Below are 9,298 nucleotides of genomic sequence, written 5' to 3'. Positions count from 1 at the left end.
TTCAGCATGAATTTGATCAAGTAGAAATACTTGGTGACAATTAGCCATGCAAATACAGATAGCAAACTTAGTGAATGAAATAAACGTCATTAATGTTATGAGTACTGCATGTTAATCTATATTAATTTACTATTTTTAATGATCAAGATTCTTATCTTGCAAGGATTTCAAGCTTATAATTTAGTGTGAATAAATGATATATGCATGGATAGTTAAAGCTCTTTTACATTTTCAATCACAAACTTTTATTACATGTTAATTTGCTGATTTTTTTAATAATTATTTTAAAAATCATATCAAAAATAATTTTTGATTGATTTATTCATACTGAGAGTAAATGTCAAATAAAATCTTTAGAATAAACAATATACTCACTAATAATTAAACTTTGTTTTGCAAACTAATCCAACTGCAAACTTCATATATGGTATTTCTATTAATTTTTATAATAATTTTATTAAAAAAAGCTTTACAAAATAACTTATTGTTGATTGATTTATACTCATAATTAAAATCTATTTTATTTATACTGATGCAAAATGTAATTTTACATTCCAGAATAACCTTTCCAAAAGTTTAAAAAGGTGCAGCAAGCAATTATGAAGGTGCTGGGAGCAAAATTGCCCAACACGTAAAGAGCATCATTATTTTGAAGGCTTATCAAGAGAAGTGCTCAACAGTGCCTCAAACAAAATAATCTTCAAAATAAGTTTATTGTTAAAAGCCAAACATATATATTAGTATAAATTTGTTGCATAGGGACCACTAAATTGTAAGATTTGAAATCCTTAAAAGATAGGCATCTCATTAAAAATAGTAAAATAATACAGAGTAGCATTAATATCATCTAACATTTTTCATTCACTAAGAATGAATGTTATCTGCATTGACAATTGCCACCAAGTATTCTACATTTCTACTTGGTCAAATTCATGCTGAAGTCCCAGAGTTTCTCAGCCAAATCAATGTCCCTTCCTTGTGAGTTTGCTTTGGCAATATTACTATCTGCAAAATACTCACCACTAATTCCCCTCACTTGTGGGTGCAATGCTACATAGCAAGTTGTTGCTGCTCCCTGATGTAAGGTTGGAGAAGGCAAATAGGGAAGATAAAAAAGAACCACATGTTGAAAGCATATTTGTTTTAGGGGGAAAGATACCTTTTATTAAAAGATATATATAAAAAATGAAAACAATTGTTTAAGTTCTTTTAAAAGAACAGAACTATTTTTCTCATTAGTTAAAAAGGGAACTAAAAAAACTCAAATTTTTATCACAATCAATTTTTTTAGTTTTAAATAAACAGGTATTTTTTTAATTCCCTTTTAAACAGAACCCCCATATTCGGATTTTGCTTCTCTAAGTGTGAAGTGTGTAAAGTGAGAAGTTTAAAGCGGGAGAAATTTAGGTCATATTGGTTTTAACTTACCTGCTGAACATTTTTAACTACATAACTCAGCAACTTCTTAACTACACCTGGTAGTCCTGCATAAACCACACAGAAAAATGCCCATAAAACTAAACAATTGTCATCATGGAAAAATACTTCCATATAAAATTTGAAGACAACATGATTTGGTGAGTCAATTAAGCTATATATTACAAAGGCTGGCTCCAGATGAACATGTGAAATTGTTTACAAAGGACACTAAAAGAGTTAATCCTGCTCAGTGAGTTTGAATTCAATATTCAGAACAGCCTATCTATTTAATGTAACATATAAGCATTGTTTTCTTTTTAATAGTACAATGCGGCAGTTACCAGTCAATACACTATTGTAACGATGGATATTGGTGGCAATGGCTCCTGGATGAAGAGAATTAGCAGTAATATCTACCCCATCTTCCTGATCACCATGCAACATCAAACAAGTAATATTACATATATATTAGAGACAACTAATGAGGAAAAACCAGAGGCTGATTTTTACTTAAACATATAAGGAAAGTCACCAAAACAGAGAGAGATGAGAAATTAAACAAAAATAACTAATGATTGTGGTTTGTAGAAGGAATACAAAGTTTAAGTATTTCCATAAACCTTAAAGGTAGTAGGCTCTAAACCCAACTAACATCAAAGAAGGGCAAAATTTAACTGGTACTGATAATGACAAACTTTTCCTAAAAACTAGTTAACCATCTACATAAAAGATAAGGACAGTTCAGATAGTGAAGCAACATATTCTACATAACTAGCAACATAAAGGGACTAGAAAGAGGTTAGTTAGTCAGAGATCAAAGACTGACAAATTGGTATTGATTACAAACCTCAACTACAAACTAGTTAGTCATCTACACAAAAGATATGGACAATTCAACTAATAGATATTGGATAGGACGCAGAATATCCTGCACAACTAGCAAGAGTGTAGTTATCGTGTGCCGAAGACAATACTGTTAGAAAACAAGAAAATTCTAAACAAGCAACCTGCTAGCTTCTGACAAGGTACTTCAATTCCACGGAACACAATTATCATTGGCACTTGTTAAACTAAATTTAAGTAAATATTGGTTTCCAAACAACAAAATAAATTATCAAATCATAGTAAGATGGATGTGAGACCACACAAGAAAGGACAAGATATGGAATGAGTGTATGCAAGGAGATATTGGTAGCACCTATCAAGAAGAAAATAACAAAAATACACTTAGGGTAGTTTGGACTTGTGTAGATGACACCGAAGGCACCAGTGAGAAGAATAGATCACATGAATTTTATTCCAATGAAAAGGAATAGAAAGGAGACCAATTAGGACAGAAAATTATAAAAAAGAATCTTATGATGAACAATATCCTTTAGAATTTAGTTTTTGACCAAACTTAATGGGGTCATGTGATTCATGTAGCTGACATTACTTGTGAGATAAGGTTATTGTTGTTGGTGTTGTTATAGTAAGATATTAAATTAAACATAACAAGCAGATTATATTACATAATTTACATTATATTAAAAGTCTTGAATTATAGAATTCAGATGTTAATTTTTTAAATTATTATTCATAAAAATAAAAGGATGCAAAATCAAATTTAACCAGTTCAACCTTGTTTTTAACAGGTTAAATTTTGTTACCACTTTTGTTACGTGTCATCAACTTGACCAAAACAAAGGCTGATTAAGGGTCAAAATTGTCCAGAAGGTTTTAAAACACTCATAGTGACATACAGTTGTATACAAATCACTACTCATTCGATGCAAATTGGTTTCAATAAGAAAGAATTGCTTATATAGGAATCAACGCTGAAATATGCATTAAAAAAAACTTAGAAACAGTTCTCAACATAGTAAAAGACATATTCATTCAGAAATATCCATTTCTTAATCAAATTGTGACACCTGAAAGACAACTAAGAGAACATTCAAAACATCAGGCCAATCCATTTTAAGTAATCAACCAAAAGTTTAGAGAAATTAATGTGATATAATAAATGAAAACATATAATAGCTATCAATAACCAACTAACAAAAACTAACTATACTAACAATTAACATTTGCCAATAAAAAAGAAAACTACAAGTCACATGTAGTAAAAAATACTATTAACCAAACTCTATCACCAGAATAACATCTTACTCAGGAGTCAGGATACAGTACAATAAATATTAGCAAACCTTGCCGATCAAAAAAAAAATATTAGCATACCTTAAGACGTCTAGCAAGTTCATTGGCATGTAAAATGTTAGCAAGCTTTGACTGTCCATATGCACGGAATGCCTGATAACTGTACACAAGGAATCAAACATAATGAACTATACAAAACACTTATCCTTCGCAACACTACAGGAATAATGTCTGTATGCTTAACTTTAAATGCAGCATTGGTTTGTGAGTAAAAATATATGCTTTATCGAGGTGCATTAAATTTTTTTGTGTATAGACTTTAATCTGACACACTATGAGTGATAGGTAACAGCAAATTGTTACATAGTAATGTGACACCTAATGCCACACATATGAACAACGAAAAAATGAATATCCCAAGCTCATGATTGACAATAATATTAATCTTTTCCACTGCTAAACAAATGTTAGAGCTGAATTTCCAATGGTTATAAAATTGAAGTCTCTTCAATAATTGTTCAAAGATTTTGCAGTTTCTGGATAAATCCCTCTTTCATATAAAAGAATCTGTCAGCATAATTTAACTTAATTTGTATTTTGGCTACTTCTTACCTTGATTGATCATTAAGTTTATCAAAAAGGATTCCTTCCCGATAGGTGAATTGATGACCCTGTGAGGAGACATTAACAATTCTTCCTTGTTTCTTACTTTCATGTGTTGTTTTCTTCATAGTATCCAATAACAGATTTGTTAAAAGAAAATGACCTGTTGAAATATGTTAAATATAGATATAAAAAATAAAAAAGGATTAAGATCATCTCCACAACCAACATTAGAAGAGTTATTTGATATTTCATATAAACTATCTCCCACTTATATAAGTTGAGGTCATAAGTGTAGAAGGACTACATATAGATTTCATATATCAAAGATTTTTAACCCCTTCCTACCACACACACACAAGTTTCACATCATATTCCCTACACCCTGGAAACCCCATCCCTTTCTTAATCATCTGATCAGAAAAAATCACATCAAATTTCATACGCTCTAAGGAAACTTCATTGCCATAATGTTTCGTTCTTTTTTTCCTAAGACTAATATTATGTAAAGCTCAAAAAACTTCATGTTATGGAACATTTGATAGTTTCTACATACCTATATGATTTGTGGCAAATTGTAGTTCGATGTTATCTTCAGACAGCATGAAAGGGGTTCCAAAAATTCCTGCATTGTTTCTTAAATTGCAACAAATAAACCAAAAACCATTACTACTCCATTGTTTCCTTGAATGAACAGAATTAAGATTTATCTGCAGAGAGAGTAACAGTCAACTGTATTGAACACAAACACATCTATGAATTTTTTTGGCAATGTAGCCTTTGTACTCTTACATCAAAATGTTTAGTGGAAGACTAGAAGAAATGAACTCTGATGCAAATTTTCGAACAGATGTCATTGAACTAAGGTCTAACTCCATAGCATCAACTTTAGCTGAGGGAATCCCTTTAAGTATTGTTTCTTTTATATTTTTTGCAGCATTCATATTTTTCACCCCCATAATTACATGGACACCACGCATAGCAAGAACACGGGTAGTCTCAGCACCAATACCACTAGATGCCCCTGTTATTACATTGTCCAACAGCAACCAAAATACACAAATTAATGTGAATGTATGTAAAAAAATGTAAATTTCATAGAGTTTCTTGTTTGTCTAGAAGTTTGAGTTTATAAGGTCTTTTAGAATAAGTAAACTTTAGGAATTGAAAAATTAGTTACAATTAAGGTTGTTTTATAAGAACAATACTAACCATGCTTGAGAAAAAGTAAATATAAGGTGATTGCATGTAAAATGATATAGAAAAATATTAAAAAGAAGGATTAAACATGTTTAAAACAACGTATTTTAATTAATTCTCTAAAGAATTCATAACCTGAATGCAAAATAGACATGATAAAGCTAAAGTATAAACAAAACAAGCTGACAAGTGACAAATAAGAGATGAAATAGTAAAAGTAAAATGCTCCTAAAATTAAGAGGGCGTTTATTTCCACTTTTGTTTCCTACTTTCATTTTCTGTTTTTACTTTTTAATTACAAAACTTCCACATTGTTTTCAATTTGTTTTCTGTTTTGAAAGATTTGCACAAGAAACAAAGAAAAAAGTAGTTGTTTTCAATGTACAAATTCTTAAAAACAGAAAACATATTGAAAACAAGGTGACAGTTTTATAATTAAAAAGTGAAAACAAAAAATGAAAATAGGAAACAAAAGTAGCTAACATTTTTAAAAGCTTGTTTTCTTCTTAATGTTCCTTCATTATGAAAACAAAAAAGTAAACTACTTTTTTAAAAATTCCTATATTCTAAAATTTTAAATAAAAACTAAGCCAAATACTACCTTGGTTATCAGTGGGCCAGTGGCATTAACAGACGTCGGTGCAAGTAGGAAAGGTAGATTTATCTTAAATTCCACATGCCATGAATTCGTTGAACAGTCAAATAAATAGATATATATCCCTATCTTACAGCTTGGAAAATAAGACCCCTAGACTGTTTACCTTTTCAATATTCGTTATCTTATCTCATTTAAATATGCATTCCAACCAAGGTTTTAAACATCAATATCACATTACAATGTCATCGTATTTGTTGATATTACAGCAAATCACGGATAAATGCGGCCGATGTAGTCCCATCTGCGGTTGCAGATAGTTAAAAACCTTGAGGGCCGAGAACTGTTTTTTAAAACCTTGATTCCAACATTACTCCACAACTGGCCAAAAAAATGATCCCCTAATCATCACAAACTATCATCTTTATTTGCATATTTAATTTATTTTTAACTGTCTATCACTTAAAATCTATCATCTTTTGTTTTTATGCCTAAATTGAATTTCAGTCATTTTTTATAGAAAGAAAGTGTTAATATTTAAAAATAATCTTATATTACAAATTAACTTATTCATTACAAATCTAAAACATAATTTATATATTAAAAAAAATTATTTATTATAAATTTTAATTATATAAAAAATAAACATATATATTGTACAACGGAAATTAGTTCGCGTTGATTTAAATAATTCTTGTACAAAATCATTCCAGAAGTAGTAGTTCGTATCAGACAACAACAGTAAGCAGTAGTACGTTTGATTTTTTTTTTATTTTTAGAAATTATTTAAAATTTTTAAATTACAATCAAGCAAACCATTGGTTGTTCAAAGTCATACTATATTTGATTTCCGAAGAAAATTTGCCGGACCACCAACGAAATGAGTCATACATAAAACCAATTTAAATAACATCATTAAAAAAAATTACAATTAAGTAAGATTACTCAAATAGATAATGGAGTGGTATAAGGCACTAGCTATTTTTGTTAGTCTAGAATTAATTTTAAAATTTAAAAAAATGAGGAAAAGAAAAAAAAAAAATCAAGCATTCACAGGTCTCCGCTTTTTCTAAGGTTTCCCATCATCGTTCATTATGGCTCTCCCACCTAAACCTAATTTTTACGGGTTCTCTCCTCTTTCATTATGAATTCCTCACCTAATCCCTAAACCAGTGCAAAAGTGAAAATGTGAAACGTCGATTAGTGAAAGAAAACCAATTAATTAAGTTAATTACTAACCTGTAACAATAGCAGTGAGGGCAGTGCCATCGATTCCTTCAGTAACTTCCTCGGCAGTGGAAGAAGATGAAAATCCAGAACCCTCTTTCTCTTTTCTGCTGAACGGCCACCACATGCTGTCGTTTCGTATTTGTTCTGTCTCTCTGAACGAAAACGACGGTAAACAAAATGTAATAAGCTGAAAGGTTACTAATAAGAAATTTTATTTATTTATTATTACGTCTCGTTCTTTGTATTTGTATATGAAATAAAAGAGAATATTTTTTTTATCCTAATTAATTGTCAGATTATTCTCTTTTTTTCTTGGAGGTGATATATTTATTCAACTATTAATAAAATAAGATATATTCATAAAAATTATTTTTTTAAAATAACTATATCTTAAATTATTTAATGTCATGCATAATTTTAAAATAGAATTAAAATTCATGATAAATTAACTAATCTAATTCTTTTTATTGTTCTTAATGAATTAGGTTATTATTTTTTTAGAATTTTATAAAAGGAGTAACATAAGAACTTACTATGATACTCCTTTATTTATTTCAATTGTTACTTGTTTTGACTAAAATTTTATAAACTAATATTAGAAAAAGATAGACATAAAGCAAAAATATATTAAATATATATTATTTAAAAAAGATAGAAATAAGAAGAATTTTTTTTATAAAAACAAGTCTGTGTTTAAATGAGTAAGAAGAGAAAACAGAAATAAATAAATATATTATATAAATAATTTTTATATTAATTAAAATATTAAATTTAGTAAAAATATATTTTAAGAAATTTATATTAATTAAAATATTAAATTCAGTAAAATATTATATAAAAAATTTTAAATTAATTAAAATAAATATTATATACATATAGGGGAATGTTAATACTAATTGGTTTTTTTAGAAGCACTCTAATTGGTGTGCATTAATGTTCAACAAAAAAAAAATGGACTAAAAACATTATTGAATCTTTTATTTTTCAAAATTTAATTCAAGAACAATATCATACTTTATCATTTAACTTAAAAATAATTTCCACATACGTAGTAGAGAACCGCTGAAAAAAATAAGATAGAAGAGAAATAAAATATTTTATTTTTAAGTTAAATGATAAAATGTCATAATACTATATTTAAACCCGTGCGACACATGGGTTTGTTTAAAATATAAATTTGTTATATTTTATTTATTATTTTTTAAATATATATATATATATATAATTATTAATTTTTAATATATTTAATAAAAAAATTAAATATAATTTCATTAAAATTGAGTAAGAAGATTAATTATATTTTAATTAAACAGATCTTATTTTAAAATATTCAAGTCTATTGAAATTTATTATGATTTTCTCCCAAATAATACCTATGTGAAAATTATAATTTTTTTAAATATAAATATAATAAATAGGAATGTATAATATAAAATTATCTAAAGTTGAGCGTTAGTTTTTGCTATTGTTGATATTATGTTAACATTATAGATATTACGTTAACATGTACTTAACTTGTGTATGTTTATAAATAAGTATTTTAATATATTTGTAAACATTTATTTTTTAAAAAAAGTTATTGAAATAGTGTGATTTTTATTAAATATATAGTTTTTAATTATTTTAAAATAAATTTTTTTATCATGTTTACTACTACTAATGTCTAGCTTTTAGTTTGCTGTTATTAAATTATTATTATTATTATTATTATTTACGTTTTTTTATTATTTTGAAAAAAAAATTTACTATGTAATATAAATTTCCTACAAAATAAAGCTGGGAATAGATATAATATTATATAACATTATACTCAATAAGATTACAAAAGTTAATTTGAAAAAAATTATTTTAAATTTATTTATCAATAACGATTTTAATTTCATTTTAAATATAAGTAGTTACCTTCATCATCATCATCACAATAAATGACATTTATCCAAATAATTTAATTCTTCATTCATGTTAAATGTGCTCAAATTTAATCATGACTATTATAGAGTCTTATATTTTGATCATTGTAAAAGTTTTAAGTAAACTTATTATATATCTTATCAACGACTATTATAAAGTCTAAGTTTTGATCAATGGCTTACTTGTAAATTTATATATTTG

The 9,298-nt window shown here is 27.2% G+C and overlaps 1 protein-coding gene across 2 annotated transcripts; it reads right to left on the bottom strand.

Annotated features, from left to right (window-relative positions):
* Window positions 1-771: 771 nt before the first annotated feature.
* LOC114368658 (short-chain dehydrogenase TIC 32, chloroplastic-like) lies at window positions 772-7,418 on the bottom strand. Of its 2 annotated transcripts, none has more exons than XM_028325876.1 (8): window positions 7,196-7,418; window positions 4,954-5,185; window positions 4,718-4,797; window positions 4,171-4,324; window positions 3,640-3,718; window positions 1,761-1,845; window positions 1,429-1,484; window positions 772-1,075 (listed from the first exon to the last, which is right to left on the bottom strand). In XM_028325876.1, the coding sequence occupies exons 1-8, from the start codon at window positions 7,308-7,310 to the stop codon at window positions 917-919; spliced, it is 960 nt and encodes a 319-aa protein (XP_028181677.1). In that variant the 5' UTR covers window positions 7,311-7,418; the 3' UTR covers window positions 772-916. The 2 variants fall into 2 exon arrangements, with proteins under 2 accessions (XP_028181677.1, XP_028181678.1); XM_028325877.1 differs by having other exon boundaries at window positions 772-1,005.
* Window positions 7,419-9,298: the final 1,880 nt, after the last annotated feature.

This window comes from Glycine soja, chromosome 9 (assembly GCF_004193775.1).
Source record: "Glycine soja cultivar W05 chromosome 9, ASM419377v2, whole genome shotgun sequence".
NCBI classification, from domain to species: Eukaryota; Viridiplantae; Streptophyta; class Magnoliopsida; order Fabales; family Fabaceae; genus Glycine; species Glycine soja.
The sequence above is the reverse complement of the archived record's forward strand: the minus strand, read 5'-3'. Positions and strand labels throughout refer to the sequence as shown.

Bases quoted from the DNA above. Each gene is read 5' to 3' on its own strand.
- LOC114368658 (XM_028325876.1), bottom strand. From the start codon at position 7,310: ATGTGGTGGCCGTTCAGCAGAAAAGAGAAAGAGGGTTCTGGATTTTCA. The intron at 3,719-4,170 runs GTAAGAAGTAGC...CCTTGTGTACAG, and splicing joins AAACTTAATGATCAATCAAG to TTATCAGGCATTCCGTGCAT. The intron at 1,076-1,428 runs GTAAGTTAAAAC...ACCTTACATCAG, and splicing joins TAGTTAAAAATGTTCAGCAG to GGAGCAGCAACAACTTGCTA.